The sequence below is a fragment of the Mobula hypostoma genome, chromosome 6 (assembly GCF_963921235.1).
Source record: "Mobula hypostoma chromosome 6, sMobHyp1.1, whole genome shotgun sequence".
NCBI classification, from domain to species: domain Eukaryota; kingdom Metazoa; phylum Chordata; class Chondrichthyes; order Myliobatiformes; family Myliobatidae; genus Mobula; species Mobula hypostoma.
This window is the reverse complement of record NC_086102.1, coordinates 23973216-24001111: the sequence shown is the minus strand read 5'-3', so window position 1 is coordinate 24001111 and position 27896 is coordinate 23973216. Positions and strand designations below refer to the sequence as shown.

At 43.5% G+C, this 27896-nt stretch overlaps 1 protein-coding gene across 1 annotated transcript in view; it reads right to left on the bottom strand.

Annotated features, from left to right (window-relative positions):
- bace2 (beta-secretase 2) overlaps positions 1–27896 on the bottom strand; it is a 70262-nt gene that overhangs the window by 23284 nt on the left and 19082 nt on the right. Inside the window, exons 3-4 of the mRNA XM_063050414.1 lie at positions 2661–2877; positions 2332–2469 (exon numbers count right to left, since the gene is read on the bottom strand). Coding sequence (XP_062906484.1) covers positions 2332–2469; positions 2661–2877 — 355 coding nt within the window. The remainder of the gene's footprint in view (positions 1–2331; positions 2470–2660; positions 2878–27896) is intronic.

Genomic DNA, 27896 nt, shown 5'->3' with positions numbered 1-27896 from the left:
CTCACTGCCTCTATTGCGATTATAGAAGGTGGATGACAACAACCATCCCGAAAAATATGAGGTGATGCACTTTGGTAGGTAAATCAAAGGGCAACAAAAAAGGTTAACAAACATGGAAACCTAGAGGTGCAGGTCCATACATCTCTCAAAAAAAAAATCTCTGAAAGTAGCAATGTAGATAGCTAGCGTGGTGAAGCAGCTATATAGCATGCTTGCCTGCATCCTTCATAGATCAAGATATAAAAATTAGGATGTTATTTGCAAACGTACAAATCACTTTGAGTGCTATGCTCAGTTCTGGCGACCACACTATAGGAAGGATGTGGTTACATTGGTGACAGTGGAAAGGAAGTTCACCACAACGTTGCTGGATTGGAAGACTTCAGCTAAGGGATGAGATTAGATACGGTGTGCTTGCAAAGGAACCCGAAGGCAGTGGTGAACTGACAGATAGATACACTCACAAGAAGCACAGATTAGGTGGATAGACAAGATCTTCCCCATGGTAGGGGCATCTAGAATCAGAGGCCATAGGCTTAAGGTAAAAGGAATAGCTCCAGTCCACAGTAGAGATACCTCTCACCGATGTGCAAATGCTCGCTGCAAACAGCATCAGATTATCCAACACATTGGCATTCCAATCAGCACCTACAATTTCTATTACAAGCCCTGGAAACCCAAACAAGCTCCAAATTACTCGATTTTCAATCCGAATTTCGTGCTTTACGTATTAGCCGTCAGGGTCAAAATTTACCATCCACCCATCATTACCCTTTCATGGGGTTTTTAAACATCAGCCACATTAGTGGCCTGGAGTCACAGTTACTGCTGCCATCTCAGAACAGCAGGTTTCAGGGTTCGATTCTGACCTCCACTGCTGTCTGAGTCCACAGGCAGTTATACCAGGGTGCCCTGCTTCCTTCACACATCATAAGGATGTGGTCAGTTAATTCATCACTTCAAAGTATTCCTTGATGTTGATAATTAACAAAAGTATTAAAGGAAAATTGATCGCATTAGAGAGAGAAATGACCCAGCTACCGAGAAAACACCATAATAACCAGAGTACAGGGAAAGGTTGACTAGGTTATGACTTTATTCACTGGAGGGGGTATCTTATACAGGTATACAAAATTATGAGGAGTATAGACAGGGTAAGTACAATACAGTACATGCAGACTTTTCCTGTAAAGTTGGGTGAGATCTGACTGGAGGTCACAGGCTTAGGGTGAAAGCTCAAACATCCTTACTCAGAGGGAGGAGCGATCATGGAACAAGCTGCCATCAGAAGAGGTGGATACAGGTTCAATAGCAACACTTACATGAAGTTGAATACCGGTACAAGGATAAGAGGCGTCCGGGTGTAGGTACGTGGGACTAGGTGGAAAAGCAGGTTAGCATGGACTAGATGGGCTGAAGGGTCTGTTTCTGTGGTGGTGTGTTAAATGGCTCTAAAGAAGAGGAAGAATGGGACTTACAGGGAGTCAATGGGCTGAATGGCATCCTTCTGTGTCACAACATGTACTGTAGTTGGTCACAATAGGCTTGACGAGGACAGCAGATCTCCTCTTCTGAAGGCCACTGAAACAGGTAGTTTTGTGGGCTTTTTTTTCTTCCAAGTCTGTTTACTTGTACAAGTTTAAATTCTGCAGACATGGCAGTGGGATTTTAACTCCTGCCTATAGACCAGCAGTGGAAACATGTGCACACCCATTCAGTTTGCCCAGGTTTTTTTCCCCAAAGTTCAAGAAGAGATGAAGAGGGAGGGCGCAGGAGAGAAGGCGGCGTAGGATTCAACCCGGAGTGCGACTGTGATTCGATGAAGCCAGGATCGGTGACTATGGAAAAACTTTGAGCTCCAACTCGTGCACGTTTGACTGTTTCATTAAAATGGGCCCTTTTCTTTACTAATCCTTTAGTCACATTAACATTCATGAATATAATCTTTAATCGTATGCAGTGTAGTGTCTGTTATTTTGTGGCACTAATTGGCAACAGCGTAGCAAATCACACAGCATTCACACAAACAGGGGCTTGGGGTGGGAGAGCACCTCAATCTCATGAGTTTGGCGGGGCTGGAGGTTGTCTTCCCTGGACTTACGCAGCCAAGGAAACCAGGGGGTGTCATACATGATATTGGCTTACAAGCTGCTCCTCAACCTCTTGCCTCACTGGCTGATACGCATTCAGACAAAACACCAAAGTCTAGTGTTCTGGGCACTCTGATCAACACAAGAGGGGCAACAATGCAACATTTTAGGAACATCCAAGGTTTGGAGCACATTTGCATTCTCAGAAAGCAACCAGAGCAATGTGTTGATCCATACTTACTAAACTTCCTCCCACTGGGCTGGATTGCTGCTCAGTTATTAGTGATAAGCCTGCACCGCACATCTGGAGTGAGAACACATCAGGAATCCCCAGCTGCTTCACTAAGGCGTCGAAGAAAGGTTCTATAGAACTGGACGGCTGCAAAAGAAGGAACGAGGTGGGTAATGAATGGAACCCAACCAGAAACTGCTTAGCAATTTTCTTGCTTTTTATTTGCCCATAATTGCTTTCCACTCTAATAATACTGAAATCAGAAATCTTCAGGAAAGACAAATGAAGACAAAAGGAATCTTACTTTTTAAAATGAATACAAAATAACTGGAACTTACTTTAGCCAACCTTTTGTAAGCCAGACCCAGGATCCCTTGCCACTTAACTCCAGGCAAGAAGAAGTCCTCCGATTCAAGGATGGTGGCAACATTGACAGTAACGGTGCCATTGAGACCTTTTGGAATGGCAATGACATCTGTTCCAAGTTTACCCAGCCAACTTCCCTGGGTGTATCGGACAGACACATCCAAGTTAAGAGATTTGTAGGTGGTAGATCTAAGCAAGAAGAAAAAAAAGTGTTCATAACCCCATTAATACATTAGTGAAACTCCTAAACAGAACACATTCAACACATAAATGTAACAACATTGCAGCTGAAATTTCAGACTGTACAAAGAAAAAGCACGGTGAGTGGTACCTTAACCACAGCCTTCTCCTCAATGTCAGCGGGGCCAAGGCGCTGAATTTTGACTTCAAGATTTGAGGAAACCGGAGGTCCATGAGACAGTACTCATCAGAGGATCAGAGGTGGAGAGGGTCAGCAACTGTAAATTCCGAGCTGCTACTATTTTTCAGGAAAGGTCCTGGGTTCAGCACGCAAGTGCAATTATAAGGAAAGCACGGCAGCACCTCTACTTCTTTGCAAAGATTCGGCATGACATCTAAAACTTTGACAAACTTCTATACTGTGGATGTGCAGTGGAGGCTGGCTGCATCACATCCTGGTATGGAAACACCAATGCCCTTGAACAGAAAATCCTACAAAAAATAGTGGATACAGCCCAGTCCATCATGGGTAAAGCCCTCCCCTACCACTGAACACACCTACACAAAGTGTTATTGCAGGAAACAGCATCCATCATCATAGAACCACACCGCCCAGGACATGCTCTCTTCTCACTGCTGCCATCAAGGAGAAGGTGCAGGAGCCTCAGGACTCACACCACCAGCTTATTATCCAAGCAACACACATCAAAGTTGCTGGTGAATGCAGCAGGCCAGGCGGCATCTCTAGGAAGAGGTACAGTTGACGTTTCAGGCCGAGACCCTTCGTCAGGACTAACTGAAGGAAGAGTGAGTAAGAGATTTGAAAGTTGGAGGGGGAGGGGTAGATCCAAAATGATAGGAGAAGACAGGAGGGGGAGGGATGGAGCCAAGAGCTGGACAGGTGATTGGCAAAGGGGATATGAGAGGATCATGGGGCAGGAGGTCCGGGGAGAAAGGCAAGGGGGGGGGACCCAGAGGATGGGCAAGGGGTGTAGTCAGGAGGGACAGAGGGAGAAAAAGGAAAGTGAGAGAAAGAATGTGTGTATAAAAATAAGTAACATATGGGGTACGAGGGGGAGGTGGGGCATTAGCGGAAGTTAGAGAAGTTGATGTTCATGCCATCAGGTTGGAGGCTACCCAGACGGAATATAAGGTGTTGTTCCTCCAACCTGAGTCAACCATCTGGCTCTTGAATCAAAGGGAATAACTTCATTCATCTTCACTTGCCCCACCATTGAAATGTTCCCACAACACATGGACTGCATTTCAAGGACTCTTCACCTCACATTCTCAAAATTTATTGCTTATTTATTTATTATTATAAATATTTATTTCTTTTTGCACTTGCACAGTTCGTTGTCTTTTCCACATTGGTTGAATGCTCGGGTTGGTGCAGTCTTTCATTGAAAATGAAGCTCAGGGTTGTATATGCTGACATATATGCACTTGGATAATAAACTTACTTTGAACATTTTAATTCAGTGTGTCTCAGTTTTGTTCTCATGGCCCCTTCACAACTCAATTAAATTATCTGTTTTGGTGCAATACTTGGAAACCTCAGTAATTTCAGAGTTGCCCTGTAGTGAGCAAGAAATAGCCCTTGGTACTACCCCACAGGCGCCTGGGGTCACACCTGAACAGAGAATATTTGCTGGTTTTTATAGGATTTTGCAGTAGGCAAAATGGACTTGAATGTCAACAGGATGGAGAAGGGGTGGTTGTTGTTGCTTTATCCACTATGTGCTGCTGGAGCTGACAGTCCCATGGGAAGATAGCTTGGAAGAGGCCTTTGAAAGGAAGCTCTCCAAGTACGCAGGACTGGTCAGCAACTGTCAGCAGGCTGGATGGAGAGCGAGGTGTCTCCCAGTGGAGGTTGGTTGTAGGGGATTCGTAGCCCGTTCTTTAGTTAGAGCCTTCAGTATTTTGGGCATCGAGGAAGAGGAGAGCCATCTGCAGTACCACCGATGCGGCAGAGAGGGCCTCAAGATGGCTGTGGCTCAAAAGAGGGGAGCCATGGAGTCATAAGTAGCTAACCATCTGGACACAAGCTGGGGTCTGATCAGCCCCGGCTGGGTCACCTGGAGGAGGTTGTATGATGCTGAAAGACCCGAAACACCCGATGATTCCAGGAACATCACTGAAGATGTGTCCAGAAGCATCAATAGATGTATGTACACAGCTTATAAAGGCATTGATCACTACAACACAAAAACAGGCCCTTCAACTCATCTTGTCCACGTTGACTTGGCCTTCTGCTTTGTCCCATCTACCTGCACTGGACCATTGCCCTCCATGACCCTCTCTCCAAAATTCTCTTAAATGTTACAGTTAAATCTGCATCTACCACATCTGCTGGCTGCCTGTTCCATACTTGTACTACCTTCTACGTGAAGAAGTTCCCTCTCAGATTCCCTTCAAATATTTCACCTTTCATCCTAAACCTATGACCTCTAGTTCTAGTCTCACCTAAGCTGAGGGGGAAAAAGCCTGCAATCCACCTCATCTATACCCGTCATAATTTTGTATACCTCTATGAGATCAACCCTATTCTCTTGTGCGCCAGGGAATGAAGTTCTACATTGTTCAACATTTCCCAATGACACAGGACCTGGTAACATCCATGTAAATGTTCTTTGCATTATTTCAAATGTACTGATAATATTCCTGTAGGTAGGTGACCAGAACTGGGTACAGTACGTCAAATTCAGCCTCACAAACATCTTAAACAACGTCAGCACAACATCCCGATATCCAGAATCCAGACTGACAATCATTCATTCGCAGAATTCTGCAGCCATTGATTGAGGGAGAAAATGCCCCGAAGCCCAAGAACATGGCTATGAATAGTGGAGTTCTGTAAAGGAATTTAAGAATGAGAAATCTGGAGTGAAAATCACCTTGAATAGGAAGTGAAATACCCATCCAACACAAACCTACAACTACAACAATAACTATTAGCTGTGACAAAACAGAATATGGTAAAAGAGCTGTAAAGCACAGCAAAGAGAAATACCCAGTCATTGAAAGTGGGCATGCAGGTACAGCAGGCGGTGAAAAAGGCGAATGGTATGCTGGCATTCATAGCAAGAGGATTCAAGTACAGGAGCAGGGAGATACTACTGCAGTTGTACAAGGCCTTGGTGAGACCACACCTGGAGTATTGTGTGCAGTTTTGGTCCCCTAATCTGAGGAAAGACATTCTTGCCATGGAGGGAGTACAAAGAGGGTTCACAAGATTGATTCCTGGGATGGCAGGACTTTCATATGATGAAAGACTGGATCGACTAGGCTTATACTCTCTGGAATTTAGAAGATTGAGGGGGGATCTTATTGAAACGTATAAAATTCTAAAGGGATTGGACAGGTTAGATGCAGGAAGATTGTTCCCGATGTTGGGGAAGTCCAGAACGAGGTGTCACAGTTTGAGGATAAAGGGGAAGCCATTTAGGACCGAGATTAGGAAAAACTTCTTCACACAGAGAGTGGTGAATCTGTGGAATTCTCTGCCACAGGAAACAGTTGAGGCCAGTTCATTGGCTATGTTTAAGAGGGAGTTAGATATGGCCCTTATGGCTAAAGGGATCGGGGGTATGAAGAGAAGGCAGGTACAGGGTTCTGAGTTGGATGATCAGCCATGATCGTACTGAATGGCGGTGCAGGCTCAAGGGGCCAAATGGCCTACTCCTGCACCTATTTTCTATGTTTCTATATTTGAAAAATGGTGGTGATTCTTCAGTCTTCTGCTTACTCCTGTGATAGTCATACAGAACCAAAACAGGCCCAACTCATCCAAGCCGATCAAAATTCCCATCTAAGCTGGTCCTACGTGCTCATGGTTAACCCATATCCTTCTAAACCTTTCCTGTCCAGGAACATTTTAAATTCTGTTAATGTACCTGCTTCAACCACTTCTCATTCTGTACACTGACCACCCTCTTGGTGAAAACATGGCCCCTCAGGTCCCGATTAAATCTTTCACCCTGAACCTGTGATTCCCCAACCCTGGGGGAAAAAAAATTATACACATTTACCCTACCAATGCCTCTCATGATTTTATACATCTCCAAAGATGCTGCCTGACCTGTTGAGTTCCTCCAGCATTGTGCACGTGTGTGTGTGTGTGTGTGTGTGTGTGTGTGTGTGTGTGGCGCTTTGGATTTCCAGCATCTGCAGACTTTCTCATGTTTATCTCTACAATATCACCCTCCATTCTCCTACAGTGCAGTGAATGAAGACTATAAGACCATAGCTATACAGTAGGAACAGAATTAGGCCATTTGGCCCATCAAATGTGCTCCTCCATTTCATCATGGCTGCTCTAATTTCCTCTCAGCCCCAATCTCCTACCTTCTCCTGTATCCCTTCATGCCGTGACCAATCAAGAATCTATCAACTTCTGCCATAAATATACATAGAAAACAGCCTCCACAGATGCCTGTGGCAAAGAATTCCACAGATTCACCACTCTTAATTCCTCCTCAATTCCATTCAAAAAGCATGCCCCCTATTCTGAGGCTGTGTCTCGTGGTCTTAGACTCTCCCACCATAGGAAACATCCTCTCCGCATCCACTCTATCGAGGCCTTTCCACATTTGATAGGTTTCAGTGAGGTCACCCTCATTCTTCTGAACTCCAGTGAATACAGACCCAGAACCATCACTCTTAATATGACAAGCCATTCAATCCTGCAATAACTTTCGTGATACTCTTTTGAACCCTCTCCAGTTTGGGCACATCCTTTCTAAGATAAGGGGCCCTAACCTACTCACAATACTCCAAGTGAGGCTTTACCAGTGCTTTATAAAGTTTCAGCATTACATCATCGCTTTTATATTCTCATCCTCTTGAAATGAATTGCATAATATTTGCCATCCTCACCACAGACTTAACCTGCAAATTAACCTTCAAGGAATCCTGCACAAGGACTCCCAAGTCCTTTTACACCTCAGGTTTTTGTATTTTCTTTTATTTCTTCTACTAAAGTGCATGACCATACAGTTCCCCACACAGTATTCTATCTGCCATTTCTTTGCCCATTCTCCTAACCTGTCGAAGTCCTTCTGTAGCCTCTCTACTTTCTCAAAACTATCTGCCTATCTTCATATCATCTGCAAACTTTTGCAACAAAGCCATCAATTACATCATCCAAATCATTGCCAAGTAATGCAAAAAGAATCAATCCCAACACAGACCCCTGTGGAACACCACTAGTCACTGGCAGCTAGCCTGAAAAAGCTCCCTTTATTCCCACTCTTTGCCTCCTGCCAATCAGTCACTGCTTTATCCATGCTAGAATCTTTCCTGCAATACCATGGGCTCATAGCTTGTTAAGTAGCTTCATATGTGGAATCTTGTCAAGGGCCTTCTGAAAATCCAAGTACACAACATCAACTGATTCTCCTTTGTCTATCCTACTTGTTATTTCTTCAAAGAATTCCAACAGGTTTATCAGGCAAGATTTTCCCTTGAGGAAACCATGCTGACTACGGCCTATTTTATCATGTGTCTCCAAGTACCCCGAGACCTCATCCTTAATAATCAACTCCAACATCTTCACAACCACTGAAGTCAGACTAACTGACCTATAGTTTCCTTTCTTCTGCCTCTCTCCCTTCTTGAAGAGCGGGGTGACATTTGCAATTTTCCTGTCTTCCTGAACCATTTCAGAATCTAGTTATTCTTGAAAAATCATTACTAATGCCTCCACGCTCTGTTCAACCACCTCTTTCAGAACTCTGGGGTGCACAGCAGCTGGCTCAGGTAACTTATCTACCTTTCAGTTTCCCCAAGAACCTTCTCTCTAGTCATGGTAACTTCACACACTTCATGCCCCCTGACACCTGGACCTTCCACCATACTGCTAATGTCTTCCACAGTGAAGACTGGTGCTCTCTTGCCTCCATCTGATATTCTACCAACAAAGGTTGTATCATTGGCAAATCTATAGATGCTATTTTAGCTATGCTTAGCCACACAGTCATGGGTATCGAGAAGGTACAGCAGTGGGCAAAGCACACACCGCTGAACAGCACCAGTGCCGATCGTCAGCGAAGGTGAGATATTCTTTCTTTATTTATTAATCTTTTTATTGATTTAAAAAGAGCCCATATACAAACGAGAGGAGAATTATCTCAAATATATATATCAATAACAATACAAACAGAAAGTGAAATAGACATTATAAAAATCATACACAGTATTAAGCAAATATGTAATATGTAATTAAAAAAAGACAACTAATTCTCCTCTTATCAATTCACAGAGAGAAAAAAAACTAAATTTTCAAAATGAGAAGGAAAAAAACCCACTACACTATAAGAAAAAAAGGGGGAAGAAAAGGGACTGGGCAGTCCATTCTGAGGATATGACCAGAAAAAAGAAAGGACTTTCTGATCAAATCTAAAACTTCAAAAAAAAAATTGGAAGAGTAAAAAAATCAAATCAAATGAAAATATTGAATAAAAGGTCACCAGATTTGCTCAAATTTAAAGGATGTATCAAATGTCTGACTTCTTACTTCCTCTAAACTTAAACAGGACATAATGGAGGAGAGCCAATAAAAGACAATAGGTGGATTAGAATCCTTCCACTTCAATAAAATCTCTCTCCTAGCCAATGAAGTTGAAAAAGCTATCATACGTTGAGCGGAAACGGGAATATTTCCTGCTTCCGATGGAATAACCCCAAAGATTGCCGTGAGTAAATTAGGCTGTAGGTCCAGATCCAAGACTTTTGATAGCGTCTTAAAAACATCTCTCCAAAAGTTATCTAGCTTTATACAAGACCAAAACATATGACTTAAAACACTTATTCAGTACATCTGCCATTTCATTGTCCCTCCATTACTACCTCTCCAGCATCATTTTCCAGCAGTCCGATACCCACTGTATCTGAAGAAACTTTTGGTATCCTTTTTAATATTATTGGCTAGCTTACTTTAATATTCCATTTTTACCTTCTTAATGACTTTTATTTGGTTACCCTTCTGTTGGTATTTGAAAGCTTCCCAATCCTCTAACTTCACACTAATTTTTGCCCTATTATATACCCCATCTTTGGCTTTTCCATTGGCTTTGACTTCTCTTGTTAGTCATGGTTGCGTCATCTTTCCTTTAAAATATTTCTTCCTCTTTGGGATGTATATATTCTGTGCCTGCCAGTGTTCTTTTCCAATCAATTCAGGCCAACTCCTCCCTCATGCCTCTGTATTCCCTTTACTCCACTGTAACACTGATACATCTGACTTCAGCTTCTACTGCTCATATATCAGGTAAATTCATCATATTATGATCACTTGCCCCAAAGTGTCCTTTTACCTTAAGCTCGCGAATCAATTTGGTTCATTGCACAACACCCAATCCAGAGTAGCTGATCCTCTTGTGGGCTCATCCACGAGCTGCTATAAAAGTCATCTCGTAGGCAACGCTAGAAATTCCCCCTTCTATAATCTAGCACCAACCTGATTTTCCCAATCTACCTGCATATGGATGTCCACCATGACTATCGTACCATTGCCCTTTTGGCATATATTTTCTATCTCCCATTGTAATGTGTAGGCCACATCCTTAATACTGTTTGGGGATCTGTATACAACTCCCTACAGGTTTTTTTTACCCTTGCAATTCCTTAGCTCTATCCACAATGATTCAACACTTTCCGACCCTATGTCACCTCTTTTTTGTGATTTGATTTCATTTTTTACGAACAGAGCCACGTCAACCCCTTTGCCTTCCTGCCTATCCTTTCGATACAATGTGTATCCTTGGACATTAAGCTCCCAGCTATAATCTTCAACCATGATTCAGTGAAGCCTACAATATCATACCTGCCAGTCTGCAACTTTGCTGCGAGTTCATCTACCTTGTTCCGCATTCAGATACACCTTTTGTCCTATAGTCATCCTTTTTGATTTTGTCTGCCTTTTACATTGCAACTCACCCTGCTGACTGAAATTTTGCCCTACCAACAGCCTCTCCTCACTACACATTGCTACCTCATTCTCAGCACTGTTATCCGCCTTTCCTACAATACTCCTTGCTTTGAAATATAGGCAGCTCAGGACAATAGTTGCACCATTCTCAACTTTTTGATTCCTCAATTTGTCTGACATCTTGCCACCATCTGTTTTCATAACCTCTCCGCTAACCATTCTGGCACCCTGGTTCCCATCCCCCTGCAAATCTAGTTTAAACCCTACCGTGCAGCATTTAACAAACCTTCCCAACAGGATATTAGTCTCCCTCCAGTTCAGGTACAAACCGTCCCTTCTGTACAGGTCCCGCCTTTCCTGGAAGTGAGCCCAATGATCCAAAACTCTTATGCCCTCCCTCCTACACCAACTCATGTTTCCCATGGTGGGAGAGTCTGGGACCTCAGGATAGAGCGGTGCCCTTTCAAAACAGAGATGCGGAGAAATTCTCTTGCCAAAGAGTGGTGACTTTGTGGAATTTGTTGCCACATGTAGCTGTGGAGGCCAGGTGACTGGGTGTATTTAAGGCAGAAATTTATAGGTTTTTGATTGGACATGGCATCAAAGCTTACGGGGGTGGGGGGTGGGGGAGGCCAGGAACTGGGGTTGAGAGGGAGAAAAAAGGATCAGCCACGACTGAATGGCGGAGCAGAGTCGATGGGCCAGATGGCCTAATTCTGCTCCTATGTCTTATGGTCTAACTCCTTAGCCATTTATTAAACTGTTTAATCTTCCTAGTTCTGGCCTCACTAGCACGTGGCATGAGTAGCAATTCTGAGATCACAATCCTGCACCTAACTCCCTATTAGAACCTCGCCACTCGTCCTACCCATGTGATTGGTACTTATATGGACCACGACTTCTGGCTGTTCACCCTCTCGCTTAAGAATGCTGAGGACTCGATCCGAGATATCCCAGACCCCAGCACCCAGGAGGCAACGTATCATCAGGGAATCTCGTTCTCGCCCACAGAACCTTCTCTACATTCCCGATCTAATGAATCCTCCATTACCACAGCCTGTGTCTTCTCCCCCCTTCCCTTCTGAGCCTCCTGAGTTCCAGAGACCCAGCCATTGTGACTTTCCTTGTTAGGCTTTCCCCCTGACAGTATCCAAAGTGATATACCTGTTGTTGAGGGATATGGCCACAGGGCTCCTTAACCCCTTTCCCCTTCCTGACTGTGTCCTGCACCTTGGGTGTAACTACCTCTCCACATGTCCTATCCATCACCCCCTCAGCTTCCCGAATGATCCGGGGTTCACCCAGTTCCAACTCCAACTCCTTAATGAGGTTTGTTTGAAACTGCAGCTGGATGCACTTCTCACAGCTGTAGTCGTCAGGGACACTGGGGGTCTCCTTGCCTTCCCACATCCCGCAAGAAGAGAATTTCACTTTCTTGGCTGTCATCCCTACTGTCCCCAGCTGGGCAGATATAAAGAGAACAAAGAACTTGAGCTTTCCTTTCCTTTGCTTCCTCTGAGTGAAGCCTCCCTTCGTGGAAGCCTCGAGGAGCTGAAGCCTCAAGATCACCACTCTGACGATGGCCGTTGACATATAGTCCGAGCCTGCTCAGCCTCTCTCCATAACTCTATTCCTCGAGTCCCAGGAACATTCTTGTACATTTCTTCAGCACACGATACAGTGCAAGGACATATTTCCTATACCAGATGAAGACAGTATTTGAAATGCTGCCTGAACACCATCTTGTGCAACTGCAACATCACATCCCAACCTCTAAACTCAATGCCGTCACTGACCAAGGCCAGCGCACCGAAAGCCTTCTTCACCATCCCGTCTACTTGTGACGCCACCGTCAGGAAACCCTGTACTTGTACTCCAAGGTCCCCCATTCTTCATCTCTCCACAGGGACACCATTCGTTGTAAAAGTCCTACTCTCATTTCTCTTTCCCAAAATGCAATACCTTGTACTCAAGTTCCTTCAAAAGGACCTGCCACTGAAGTTCAACTAACACCAACATCATGTTAGAAAGGGAAGGATCGCTTTCTGAGACAGGCTGGCTGCCGGAAATTAAGAGAGGCATTTGAGTACAACTCCTGGCTAATACTGAACCAAGATATCTCTGGATCTTCCACGCTTTGCACCTGGAGAGACAATAGCCCAGTCAGGATAATTCTGTTTAGCTGTGCGTATTTTATTTCTCAATCTGGAAGTGTCTAGATTCGACACTGAGATACTAGCAAGTCCCAGGCTCAGGGAACTACAGAGTGAGATCTGGGCCACTGTACCACAGACCACGAGAGAGACGTGTGCACTCAAAGTCACTGCAGCAATTTCACGTGAACTGCAGTCCCCCAAAAAAAAAAATCAGCAAAGGTTCCCAGGTGCCCATTAACCTTGGGCAGCAAGGGTCAACTTTACAAAGTGACCTTTCCGTTGGGTTACTGCACAATCAGCACTTTGCTCTGCAGATTCTCTCGGCGAGGACAGATTCTCAGTATTTTACGCCCCAGCAAGCAATACTTTTTTTTTAAAAAGACTTGCTCAATAATTACCAGATATTAGACTGCCCAAGGAGTCTGGCAGGCAGCCAAAAGCCAGGGAAAGACAAAGCTGAAGTGTAAAGCATTAACAGGATTGCAGAGTGGAAATGATTAGAAGCATGCAAGAGTAATAAACACCTTAAAGACCAAACAGGCTATTTTCATAATAAATAATTCACCAGGCACTGTGATGCATCCACTGTTATTAGCCTTCACCATTCATCTAGTGAGTGTCATGGGACACAGACAAATGATCCAGCAGGAAGCTAGATGGATTAAAAAGTCACAACAAAATAAAGCACTGTAACACACATCAAAGTTGCTGGTGAACGCAGCAGGCCAGGCAGCATCTCTAAGAACAGGTACAGTCGACGTTTCAGGCCGAGACCCTTCGTCAGGACTAACTTCGCCAGTTAGTCCTGACGAAGGGTCTCAGCTTGAAATGTCGACTGTACCTCTTCCTAGAGATGCTGCCTGGCCTGCTGCATTCACCAGCAACTTTGATGTGTGTTGCTCGAATTTCCAGCATCTGCAGAATTCCTGTCGTTTGCGTTTTAAAAAACCACTGTAACAAGTTGTTTTTCTGGTTAATTGGGCCAGAACTGAAACTTGCCACAGATCTTACCAACTCTGCCAGACACCTTTCCAGGAAATGCCTTCAGAATTAAAAAAAAGTAAAGGCCAAGTTTTTAGTAGGCAGTGGGAACAATGAACCTGATATCCTGAAAAAAAAATTAGGAAGGAGATCGATCATATTGTGTGGCCTTCGTTCAAGACCTAGATCTAGTTTGTAGCTTAGAGAGTTGGTTATGGGAGAAAGATGAAAAGTTTAAGGGGACCATGAGGGGAAAGTAGATAGTGGAATGAGTTGCCAGAGCAAGTGCTGCATGCGAGCTCCATTTCAACATTTCAGAGAAGTTTAGACAGATACAAGGATGGTAGGGGTATGGAGGGCTATGGTTCGATGGAAGTAGGCAGATCAAATGGCTCAGCACAGACTAGATGGGCCAAAGGGCCCGTTTCTGTGCTGTACTTTTCTAAGACTCAGGCTTCAAGTCCCACTCATAACATCATATGAAATAAGAACAGGAGTAGACCATCTGGCCCATTGAGCCTGCTCCGCCATTCAATAAGATCGTGGCTGATCTGGCCATGGACTCATCTCCACCTACCTGCCTTTTCCCCATAACCCTTAATTCCCCTACTATGCAAAAATCAATCCAACCTTGTCCTAAATATATTTACTGAGGTAGCCTCTGCTGCTTCATTGGGCAGAGAATTCCACAGAATCACCACTCTCTGGGAAAAGCAGTTCCTCCTCATCTCTGTCCTAAATCTACTCCCCTGAATCTTAAGTCTATATCCCCAAGTTCTAGTCTCACCTACCAGTGGAAACAACTTTCCTGCCTCTATCTTATCTATCCCTTCCATAATTTTGTATGATTCTATAAGATCTCCTCTCAACCTTCTGAATTGCAGTGAGTACAGTCCTACGTGACTCGATCTCTCCTCTCAGTCCAGCCCCCTCATCTCTGGAATCAACCTGGTGAACCTCCTCTGCACTGCCTCCACAGTCAGTATATCCCTCCTCAAGTAAGGAGACCAGAACTGCACACAGTACTCCAGGTGCAGCCTCACCAGTACCCCGTACAATTGCAGCATAACCACCCTGCTCTTAAATTCAATCCCTCTAGCACAGAAAAGCAACATTTCATTTGCCTTCTTGATAGCCTGCTGTACCTGCAAACCGACCTTTTGTGTTTCATGCACAAGCACTCCCAAGTCCCTCTGCACAGCAGCGTGCTGCAATTTTTTACCATTTACATAATAATCTGCTCTTTCAATTTTCCTTCCAAAGTGGATGACCTCGCATTTACCAACATTGTACTCCATGTGCCAGACCCTTGCCCACTCACTTAACCTATCTGTATCTCTCTGCACAATTTGCTTTTCTACTCAATTTAGTATCATCAGCAATGATACACTACACTCGGTCTCCTACGAAGAACACATAGTCTAGGCTGATGCTCCACAGTCCATTTGAGAGGACATTAAACTGAAAACTTGCCTGCCTTCTGTTGGATCCTAATGGGTTTACGATCCAAAGGCTCTCCAGAAGTCAAAAATGATACATGAAACTCATTGCTTATGATCATTTCATTAAGTATTATAAGAGCAGAAAATGAACAGACAAGCTGAGAGAACAAAAAGTCAATGGAAAAAGTCACGGTCATCTCATACTCAGACTAGAGACAACAACATTCCTGTGATAACAGTTAACCTATTAAATAGCTAGTTTCATGAGGCATGACATCTGCTACTGAAAACTAAGAAGCTTTTGAAAAATACGGAAGTGACTGTACCATACTTACTGTAAAATTCACTGAACAATTACATGTACGTATATTGGTGAAATACAAGTAAGCATAGCTAAGTTAAACTACAAGATAAATAACAATTCTACATACTAATCCAACACCGCCAATGTAAAGAATCCCACGGGCTATTGTGAGGAGCCAGGAGGTTCTTGATGTTCTACCATGCTAAAATTATTTCTCAAACAACATCGCTAAAATAGAGGGGCGGGGTAATTTCACACCGGCCTTTTTTGCCATTTACCATTATAAAGTGACTTTCACCTCTCCATTACTGCAACAATTCATTAAGTTAAGGTTTTCCCAAGTTTCCCCAACATAAAATGGGGTCATGGCATGGAAGCAGGTGCTTTGACCTAACTGGCCCTTACTGACCAGGATGCACCATCCAAGTTAGTCCCATTTCCCAGCGTTTGGCCCATAACATTCTCAACTTTTCCAAACCATGTACCTGTCCAGGTTCTTATTATACCAGCCTCAATCACTTCCTCTGACAGTTCATCCCACAGAGATACTGCCCTTCATATGGAAAACTGTCCCAGGACATGTCCTGGTCCCATAGAAACCATAGAAAAACTACAGCACAGAAACAGGCCTTTTGGCCCTTCTTGGCCATGCCGAACCATTTTCTGCCTAGTCCCACTGACCTGCACACAGACCATATCCCTCCATACCCCTCCCATCCATGTATCTGTCTAATTTATTCTTAAATGTTAAGAAAGAACCCGCATTTACCACCTCGTCTGGCAGCTCATTCCATACTCCCACCACTCTCTGTGTGAAGAAGCCCCCCCAATGTTCCCTTTAACCTTTCCCCCCCCACCCTTAACCCATGTCCTCTGGTTTTTTTTCTCCCCTTGCCTCAGTGGAAAAAGCCTGCTTGCATTCACTCTATCTATACCCATCATAATTTTATATACCTCTATCAAATCTCCCCTCATTCTTCTACGCTCCAGGGAATAAAGTCCTAACCTATTCAACCTTTCTCTGTAACTGAGTTTCCCAAGTCCCGGCAACATCCTTGTAAACCTTCTCTGCACTCTTTCAACCTTATTTATATCCTTCCTGTAATTTGGTGACCAAAACTGAACACAATACTCCAGATTCGGCCTCACCAGTGCCTTATACAACCTCATCATAACATTCCAGCTCTTATACTCAATACTTCGATTAATAAAGGCCAATGTACCAAAAGCTCTCTTTACGACCCTATCTACCTGTGACGACACTTTTAGGGAATTTTGTATCTGTATTCCCAGATCCTTCTGTTCTACTGCACTCCCCAGTGTCTTACCATTAACCCTGTATGTTCTACCTTGGTTTGTCCTTCCAACGTGCAATACCTCACACTTGTCTGTATTAAACTCCATCTGCCATTTTTCAGCCCATTTTTCCAGCTGGTCCAAGTCCTTCTGCAGGCTCTGAAAACCTTCCTCACTGTCTACTACACCTCCAATCTTTGTACCATCAGCAAATTTGCTGATCCAATTTACCACATTATCATCCAGATCACTGATATAGATGACAAATAACAATGGACCCAGCACTGATCCCTGTGGCACACCACTAGTCACAGGCCTCCACTCAGAGAAGCAATTCTCTACTACCACTCTTTGGCTTCTACCATTGAGCCAATGTCTAATCCAATTTACCACCTCTCTATGTATACCTAGCGACTGAATTTTCCTAACTAACCTCCCATGCGGGACCTTGTCAAAGGCCTTACTGAAGTCCATGTAGACAATATCCACTGCCTTCCCTTCATCCACTTTCCTGGTAACCTCCTCGAAAAACTCCAACAGATTGGTCAAACATGACCTACCACACACAAAGCCATGTTGACTCTCCCTAATAAGCCCCTGTCTATCCAAATGCTTGTAGATTCTGTCTCTTAGTACTCCCTCCAATAACTTACCTAGTACCGACGTTAAACTTACCAGCCTATAATTTCCCGGATTACTTTTCGATCCTTTTTTAAACAACGGAACAACATGAGCCACTCTCCAATCCTCCGGCACCTCACCTGTAGACAGCGACATTTTAAATATTTCTGCCAGGGCCCCTGCAATTTCAACACTAGTCTCCTTCAAGGTCCCAGGGAACACCCCGTCAGGTCCTGGGGATTTATCCACTTTAATTTTCCTCAAGACAGCAAGGACCTCCTCCTTTTCGATCTGTACAGTTTCCATGATCTCACTACTTGTTTCCCTTAACTCCATAGACTTCATGCCAGTTTCCTTAGTAAATACAGATGCAAAAAACCTATCTAAGATCTCCCCCATTTCCTTTGGTTCCGCACATTTTCCCAGTACATTTTCCCCTCTCATCTTAGGCTTTTTCTCTCTGCTCCATAAACAGAGGTGTTGAAACAATAATCTAAATGCCGCAGAGACAGAAAAAGCATTCAACTCAACAGTCACCCAATTTCACCCCCTTGATCTTGGTCAATATTGCCACCAGTCTAATTAAATCTATCGCTAGTCCTTCACATCAGCAAAAAAATACTTAAGAATGGTTATGTTTGGTAACTCCAGAAACTACTTAGAAAAAAAAACAGGAGCTGGGAAACTTGCCTGATTAGTTTTTCTTTAGTGAGGTAACAATATATGACATGGAGGCGTAATGATATACAGAATCTCTTCCACATACTTCTTACATATACCCCGTAAAAATTATGTCAATAAACAACAAATGCTTAATCAAACAACACATTTACACTATTACTCAAATACTAGTGAAAAATGAAATGTACTACAGAAAACGCCCTGACCTGACAATAAATGTAACTGGAACTGCTGTCAGCTGGGAGATCCACACCAGTAATATAAAACTTAAAAAAGCACACACACATTATGGCTATTCTGGTCATTGCAGTACAAAGAGTTTGCCAGGAAAAGTTGCACTGAAGCATTAAGTACTTGATGACACATCAAAATAATTAGCTGAGTCCATGGCTGGAGGAACCATGATCTTACTGAATGGTGGAACAGGCTCGAGAGGGAAGACTGGCGACTCCTGCTGCTCTTTCTCATGGTTTTATGACTGTGCAGAACTTTGCAGTATCCTGAGGTGGCGGCAGGTGTCGGAGACATAAGAGCCTCTCGAACTCCAGAGAGGTAAAGCAGGCAACCAAGGTTAGTGAAATGAGAATTCTGGTTTCTAGATTGTAGGCTAAAGACAAAGTAAAAACAACCACTACAGGTATGGATATTTTAAGCTGATTAATGTTTTTTTGTGTTAAAACAAAAATAACTAGATTAAATTTCCAAAATGTGACAATCACCAGAATGATCAGGGAGACGCAAACTCAGATTATTTTGAAACACTACAAAGGAAAGTAAAAATAAGTTTATCCAAATAGCTGATGACTGACAACAGTATGCTTTATATAACCCTTCAATGTGGCAGAGACAGCCTCAGGCACTTCACGGGTTTTCAGCAATATCTGGGAGAGTCACACGTAGGTTCATTAGGAAAATCAATGAACTTAGTAGAGGTAGAATGGCACACGAGAGACTTAAAGCAGAGCTGTTTTTATAGAGAACAAATTCCAGAACTTAAAGGGGAAGCCAAGGTACCTAGGCAATTCCCAATGACTGAACAATGACATTGAGACATGCAAAGGACAGATCTTTAGTGCTGCTAGAATAGACGCAGACCTGGAAGAGGTTATGGAGATGGGAAGAAACGAGAGGACAACAGCATGGAGATCATTCCCACCACTGTCTGCAAGGAGGTTGTACATTCACTCCATGACCAAGTGGGTTTCTTCCAGGTGCTATGGTTTCCTCCCACATCTAAAGACGTATTGGTTGATACAGTCAAAGAGAAGTACAGGACGGAAACAAGCTCTTCGGCCCATCTAGTCCATGCTGAATCCATTTAAACTGCCTACTCACATTGACCTACACCAGGACCATAGTCCTCCATACACCTACTGTCAAACTTCTCTTAAAATAAGTTAATTGGTCATTGTAAGCTGTCCAGTGATAAGGCTAGGGTTAAATCAGGGGCTGCAGGGCAGCACGGCTCAAAGTGTCAGAAAGGCCTGTCCTATACTGTATCTCAATAAATAAATAAATGCAAGGAAAAAAAGAATTGACTAGAGACAGAGCGGCCCTAACAGAGACATAAATGCAATTTTGTGAATGCAATGTTATACATTCATCATAATCATTCAATATCATAACATCCATCCACCCTGCTCATGGACTGTTTGTCCCACTCCCAACATGGAGGAGGCTGCGGAGCATCCACGTCAGGACCACCAGACTCAAGAACAAACAAGAGAAGATCCGCAGACGCTGGAAATCCAGACAACACACACAAAATGCTGGAGGAACTCAGCAGGCCAGGCAGCATCTATGGAAAAGAGTATAGCCAACCTTTCGGGCAGAGGTTCAAAATCAGTTACTTCCTCCAAGTAGTAAGGGCCGATCAACAGCTCCAGCTGCAAACCCACCCCTCCATACCCCCAATCACCATTACCTTAACAGTTCATGTCAGGCACCTTATGGGTATACAAACAACCTGTGTATACAAGTAATTTTTTGTATTTATATTAATTGTGTTTCTTTAATAATTATTGTATTTTTTAGCTCATAGTGTTTTTTTTTGGTGCTGCATTGGATTCGGAGCAAGTTATTTCGCTCTGCTTTACACTTGTGTACTGGAAATGACATGAAATAATCTTGAATTGTGATTACGATTATCCCAAGCGGGAATCACAGGTGGAAATCAGCAGCAAAGTAAAAGCTATTTAAGTAATGTGAGCGTATTACTGGAAAAAGCATCAAGGTCACGGTGAACTGAGGGAACACAATGTTCTTCTCAATCCTGTGCATTATAAAGTAAAGCTAAGCACAGAATGACACTTAGTGGCCACTTTATTAGGTACAGGAGTGGAACCCCGTGTGATCTTCTGCTGCTGTAGGGTATCCACTTCAACGGTTGATGGGTTGTGCATTTAAGAGTTGCTGCTCTGCATTATTTTTGTAATGCGTGGTTAGTTGTGTTACAGTCACCTTCCCGTTCGCTTGAACCAATCTGGTGATTCTCCTCTGACCTCTCTTACTAACAAGGCGTTTTCGCCCACAGAGCTGCCACTCTCTGGATGTTTTTTGTTTCCAGCACCATTCTCGGTCAACTCTAGAGACTGTTGCACGTGAAAATCCCAGGAGATCAGCAGATTGAGAGATACTCAAACCACCTCATCTATCACCAACAATCACTCCGTGGTCAAAGTGACAGATCACATTTCTTCCCCATTTGAATCAAATGGAACTTTACTGTCATTGATCAAGACAATGAGATTACAGTGCTACTCCAGTCCATGCAAAGCAAGTATTTACAATACACGCATTACAGCTTAATTTAAAGAAGAAAAATCCTGTATTTACACACAAGTGACTTTGATAGTCCATAATCACTTAAAGGCCATTGGGAAGCTAGGGAGCAGCATTATTGAGCTGCACAAAAGCCCTTGGGAAGAAGCTGTTTTACAGTCTTACTGTCTTGGCGAAGATGTTTCTGTATCTCCTACCAGATGGCAGGATATTGAACAGATAGTGTCCGGGATGGGATGGGTCTTTCAAGATATTACGACAGCGCCGTAGGCATTGAGAAGTTTTAGATTGTCTCCAGGTCTGGTAGTTGAGTCCCAGTGATGTGCTGAGCTGTCATAATCACCCATTGGAGTGTTTCGTGAACACGAAAGACTGAGATTAAGTTTTCTCCATAATTCATCTCAGTCATTGCCTATCTCCGGGTTTGTACATTGTCTGCAGGGTGCTCGGATTAAGGATGTTTGGCTACAGGACATTCTGGAGAAAGAGGGTGAATAGCCAGAGGCCATGGTACATGCAAGGAGTAAATGGGGTGAGGTCCTGCAACAGGAGTTTAGGGAACTAAGTTGCTGTTTAAACAAGATCCCAAAAGCTGTCTTCTCTGAATTGCTCTGGTTCGCTGAGCTAGTGAGTATAGGTTGTTACGTACCCCGTAACTGGGTTGCCAAACCAGCAGAAATGGATCACTCAGTTGGAGTCTGGATTACTAGAACTAAGAAAGTTTTATTAAAGAAACAATCAACACAGTACTCTAATCAAAAGGATAATAAATGCAACAGTTCAGCAATGATAAACACACATGTACACAGAATTAAGATAACAGGATCAATCAAGCTCTATCGTTGTCTAGGGGTAAATGATCAGTTTCAAAGTGACGCAAAGTTCAGTTCAATTTAGTTCAGTTCAGTTCGCAGTAATCGCTGCCGTGGCGATGGACAGTGGGGGGAAGGAGAGAGAGAGCAAAACGAATGAATATTCAAACGGCTTCCACACAAACCTTCGCAGTCAGCTTTCGGGTGAGTCCTTTGTGATGTCATCTGAGGTCACCGACCGTGACCCCTCCGTTTCCAGATACGATCGTTTCTCTGCGGTGAACCCAGTACCCAGGCAAGGGTGGACACACACCAGGTTCCCGCCGATCGTGCCTTTCCACCCTGTGCGTCTATGGCCCGGTACTTCCCACTGACTTGTGAGAGACGCACCGCTTCCAGGGTCTTGTTACCTTGGGTGTCGTGTGTGTCCTGCCTTAGCGAACCTGTCCCTTTTTTATCCCCCTGCTGGGGTATTGCCTGTCCATCACTTCAAACAGTTCAGGGTTCAAAGGGGGAGCCGCTCTTGACAGCTCCCTCCTTCTGTTACTCTCTCTCCCGTCCCTTCATTACACATCTCCAAATGCTGCTCCATTGTTTTCCTTATCTCTCTCTCTCCCCTGAAGACAGGTGGCAGACCAACTGCTGATCCCACTGGTGCCAGCACAGGACAGCTACATCTTAATCTATGTGTATTCTTGTCACAAGGTAAAGAAGAACTGGTTACCTGAAAATAAGGTGGAAAAGATGGTGCAGAAGAAAGATCTTAAGTTCCTGGATCACTGGGACCATCCTTGGAGAAGGTGGGCCCTATAAATTGTTGCACTTTGTTCTGAGTGGGACTAACATCCTTGCTGGGAGATTTGCAAGTTCCTTTGGGGGAAGGTTTATACTGAGTTGGTGGGGAACAGGCTTCAGAGTAGTTATTTAGTTGGAGAGATACAGTCATTCTCTAGATAAGAGTGGATAACTTCACTCAGCCTAACTCTGAACTGATTCCACAACCTATGGACTCACTTTTGAGAACTCTACAAGACGTTCTCAGTATTATTTATCATTATTTTATTTTTATTTTTGTATTTACACAATCTGTTGCCTTTTGTACATTGTACATCTTTGCTTGTGTGTAGATTTTCCATTTATTCTACTGTGGCTCTTTGTATTTACTATGAATGCCCACAAGAAAATGAATCTCAGTGTAGCATATGGTGACATATAGGTACTTCGATAATAAATTCACTTTGAACTCGCAACTTGGAAATTGGTTATAATGTTCAGTAGGCAGAACAAGCAAAACTAGTAAACAAGCACACTTAAAGCCAAAGTGTATCTGTTCTAGTATAAAGAATAAAGTAGATAAATGCAAAGCCTTCCTTAATTTTAATGAATGGCATCAAAAAATTTGTAGGTTTAAGGTGAAAAATGCCTGAGTGGGTGGTGCAAACTGCTGGCAGAATTAGTAGGCGCAGCTCAATTGCGACACTCAGAGAAGATTGGATAGGTATGTACATGGATGAGAGGGCTATGGTTTATGTGCCAGTAGATGGGGCTATGCAGGAAAACATCTCAGCACAGATTAGATGGGCCAAAGGGCCTGTTTCCATTTTGTCGTGTTCTTGGACTCTATAACACCGATAAGAAAGGAAAGCACTAAAAGGGGGAAAGAGATGAAACTAGAACAAAAGAGCAAACTCCATTCTAGTGTAAGGTAGTCAAAGTGGTCATAGTATGGCTAAACTGTAGTGATTATGGTTTTGATGATTGGATTTCAGAACCTTGTGATACTTGGAAATGGGTGTGTAGGGAGCCGATGGTTCAGAGGCCACTTTATTAGGTACACTTGTACACCCCCTCATTAATGTAAATATCTAATCAGCCAATCATGTGGTAGCAACTCAATGCATAAAAGCATGGAGATGTGATCAAGAGGTACAGTTGTTATTCAGACCAAACATCAGAATGGAGAAGAAATGTGCCCTCAGGAACTTTGACAGTGGACTGATTGCTGGTGCCATGGGGTGGTTTGAGCACCTCAGAAACTGCTGATCCCCTAGACTTCCATGCACAACAGTCTCTGCAGTTTACAGAGAACGATGCCAAAAACAAAAACCATCCAGTGAGTGGCAGTTCTACCTTGTTAATGAAAGAGGCTAAAGGAGAATGGCAAGATTGGTTCAAGATGACAGGAGGGCCACAGTAACTCAGATAACTACACATTACAACAGTGCTGTCTAGAAGAGCATCTCGGAACGTGTTGAGTACAACACGTCAAACCTTGAAGTGGATGGGCGACAGCAGCAGAAGACCACACCGGGTTCACTCCTGTACCTACAGTGCCCATCAAAAGTATTCACACCACTCACCCCCCTTGGAAGTTTTCATGTTTTATTGTTTTACAACGTTCAATCACAGTGGATTTCACTTGGCTTTTTTTGACACTGATCAACAGAAAAAAGATTATCGTGTCAAAGGGGGACCAGATCTCTTCAAAGTAACCCAAATTAATTACAAATATAAAACTCAAAATAATTGATTGCACAAGTATTCATCCCCTTTACTATCCCACACCAAATCATCACTGGTCGAGCCAATTGGTATTAGAAGTCACATAATTAGTTAAATGGTGTGTTTCAATTGATTAAAGTAAAAAAATACACCTTGTATCTGGAAGGTCCAATGGCTGGCAAGTCAGTGTCCTGGCAAAAACAACACCATGAAGACAAAAGAACACTACAAGCAACTCCGCAAAAAGATTATTGAAAAGCACAAGTCAGGAGATGGATACATAAAAATTTCCAAGTCACTGAATATCCCTTGGAGTACAGTTAAGTCAATAACCAAGAAATGGAAAGAATATTGCATAGTTGTAAATCTGCCTAGAGCAGGCTGTACTCAAAAACTGACTGACTGTGTAAAAGGGGACTTGTGAGAGCGGCCACCAAAAGACTTGTGACAACTCTGGAGGAGTTACAAGCTTCAGTGGCTGAGATGGGAGAGACTGTGCATACAACAACTGTTGCCTGGGTGCTTCACCAGTCGCAGCTTTATGGGAGATTGGCAAAGAGAAAGACGCTGCTGGAAAAAAATCTCGGCTAGAGTTTGCCAGAAAGCATGTGAGAATCTCTGGAGTCAGCTGGAAGAAGGTTCTATGGTCTGATGAAACCAAAATTGAGCTTCTTGGCCATCAGACTAAACACTATGTTTTGTGTAAGCCAAACAACGCACATCAAAAACACACCATCCCTATCGTGAAGCATGGTGGTGCTGCATCATGCTCTGGAGACACTTCACTGCAGCAGGCCCTGGAAGGCTTGTGAAGGTGGAAAGTAAATTGAATGTAGTAAAATACATGGAAATCCTGGAGGAAAGTCTGATGCAGTCGGCAAGAGAACTGCAACTTAGGAGAAGATTTGTTTTCCGGCAAGACAATGACCCCAAGCATAAAGCCAAATCTACACAGGAATGGCTTAAAAACAATGAAGTTAACATCCTGGAGTGGCCAAGTCAGAGTTCTGACCTCAATCCAATTGAAAATTTGTGGCTGGACTTGAAAAGGGCTGTTCACTCATGATCCCCATGCAATCTAACAGAGCTTGAGCAGTTTTGTACAGAAGAATGGGGGTAAATTGCAGTGTCCAAAGCTGATAGAGACCTGTCCACACAGACTCAAGGTTGTAATTGCTGCCAAAGGTGCATCTACTAAATACTGACTTGAAGGGGGTGAATACTTATTATTATCAATTATTTTGTGTTTTATATTTGTAATTAATTTAGATCACTTTGCAGAGGTCGGTTTTCACTTTTTTCACAAAAGAATCTTTCTCTGTTGATCAGTGTCAAAAAAAACAAATTAAATCCACTGAATTAATGCTGTATAACAATAAAACATGAAAATTTCCAAGGGGGCTGAATATTTTTTGTAGGCACGGTAATAAAGTGACCACTGAATGAATATTTATAGTGCACCTTTAAGTCAACCTTACTGAAAACTGAGACGGCCTTAAACTCTGTGCGTCTTTGGGTCAAACTTTCTGCAAACTGAGACAGTCTTACAGTCAGACACCACTTTACATTTCCAGAATAGATATTGTCTGTGGAATACAGTATGGAGTTCACGGTACGGTGTCCTCATTACAAGCTTGCACCATACCGTGAACGTCATGCGCCATTGTACTGGGTTAATGAATTCTCATCAATCTTTGGAGCGCTGACAGCTCTGTGGAAATTCCTATCTCTTTGGACCTACTAGTTTAATTTATTTTTGGCTCATGTACAGTTTTAATTTTGAAACACTGCAGGACTGAAATGTACAATTAAAGCATAATACAAAAAAAAACATTTAAAGATTTTAGTCAGATTTTAACCCTGCACACCTTAGAGGGTTGCAGGGTGGAGGCAGTAGAAAAGTAGAAAAGAGGGCATGGAAATGATTAAAGAGTGGGTAGTTTTTTTTAAAATTTCCATTGCATTCCTGGCTAGTTGCCATGTGTTGCTACTGCTGACGGCGCTATGTGGTGGACAAGACTATCCGCATGTGGCTGGCGGCACGAGTGAGCGGCTCCAGTTTGAACCTCCGCAGAGGCACCACGGTAGCGTTGGGGTTAGTGAGACACTATTATGGCTCAGAGCACTGGAGTTCAGAGTTCATTTCTGGCATTCCTCAGGATGCGTGGGTTTCCTCTGGGTGCTTCAGTTTCCTCCCACAGTCCAAAGATATCCTGGTTGGTAGGTTAATTGGTCATTGTAAATTACCCTGTGATTAGGCTAGGGTTAAATAGGTGGGTTGCTGGATGACACGGCTCTTTGGGCCAGACGGGCCTGTTCCTCACTGTATCTCTAAATAAATAGATAAGGTGCTCGGGGTGTGATAAACCTCACCTGTTCTTTGAGGGTGATAGATGCACGTTCCAGGAAGTTTCCCCAACAATGATGAAGGTAACCCCCACAACTATATTGCTGATTCTTCATTTCCCATCATTTCCCAACCTGGGGTCCATAGACCCTTCAGTTAATGGTAAGGGGCCCTGGCTTGGGAAGATTTTGGGAACTCCTGGTCTGACAGAGTACTCAGGTCAAGGGGCAATTAAGGAAAAGACAACAAATTGTTGCCCTGCCAGTATTGTTTGCAACCCATGATAAAATTTTAAAAGGGCTTCCAAGCTTGGATGTTTCATGATGGTGTTCCCCCATGCTTACTGCGAGGCGGTGGAGACGAGAAGAGAAACCAAGCTGGATTGTCAGTAGGTATCCTGTATGTAGGGGACATGGTGCACTGTTTAAAACATACGTCTGCTACATCCAGCTCCTTGCACAACATGCTGGAGGAACTCAGCAGGTCGGGCAGCATCTATGGAAATAAATAGTCAACGTTTTGGGCCGAGACCCTTCGTCAGGACTGAAGAGGGAGGGGGCAGGGGCCCTATAAAGAAGATGGGGGGAAGGGTGACCCATTGGGCTCCTGCCCCCTCCCCCTTCAGTCCTGACGAAGGGTCTCGGCATATAGTGCCCCTGCCACCCCCCTTCAGTCCTGACGAAGGGTCTCAGCCCGAAACATGGACTGTTCGTTTCCACGGATGCTGCCCGACCTGCTGAGTTCCTCCAGCGTGTTGTGCGTGTTGCTTTGACCCCAGCATCTGCAGAGAATTTTGTGTTTACATCCAGCTCCTATTTGCTTTCATTGGATTTGAATACAGATCATCTGCCAAATGGGAACGAGTCTAGGCCTCAACCAGACATTAAAATCAAAGCTTCCTGCTTTTGATTTACATAGAATTTCAGGTACCAAACTCATTAGAATCAAATGGTCATTGTGAGCATTCATGCACTGCATAGCCTCTGTCAGTCAGGTTCAATTTCTTTTATGTCCTTATTAATCAGCCCTCCTTTACAAACATTTCCCTTAGTACAGGAATAATTTTCTCCTGGTAGTCTCCTAACTCTTATTCCCTTAATATTGCCAGTCCAGCAGCACCAATTATTCCTCACTTACATTTACTTGAAACCTACAGTATTCCACTTCTCACCCCT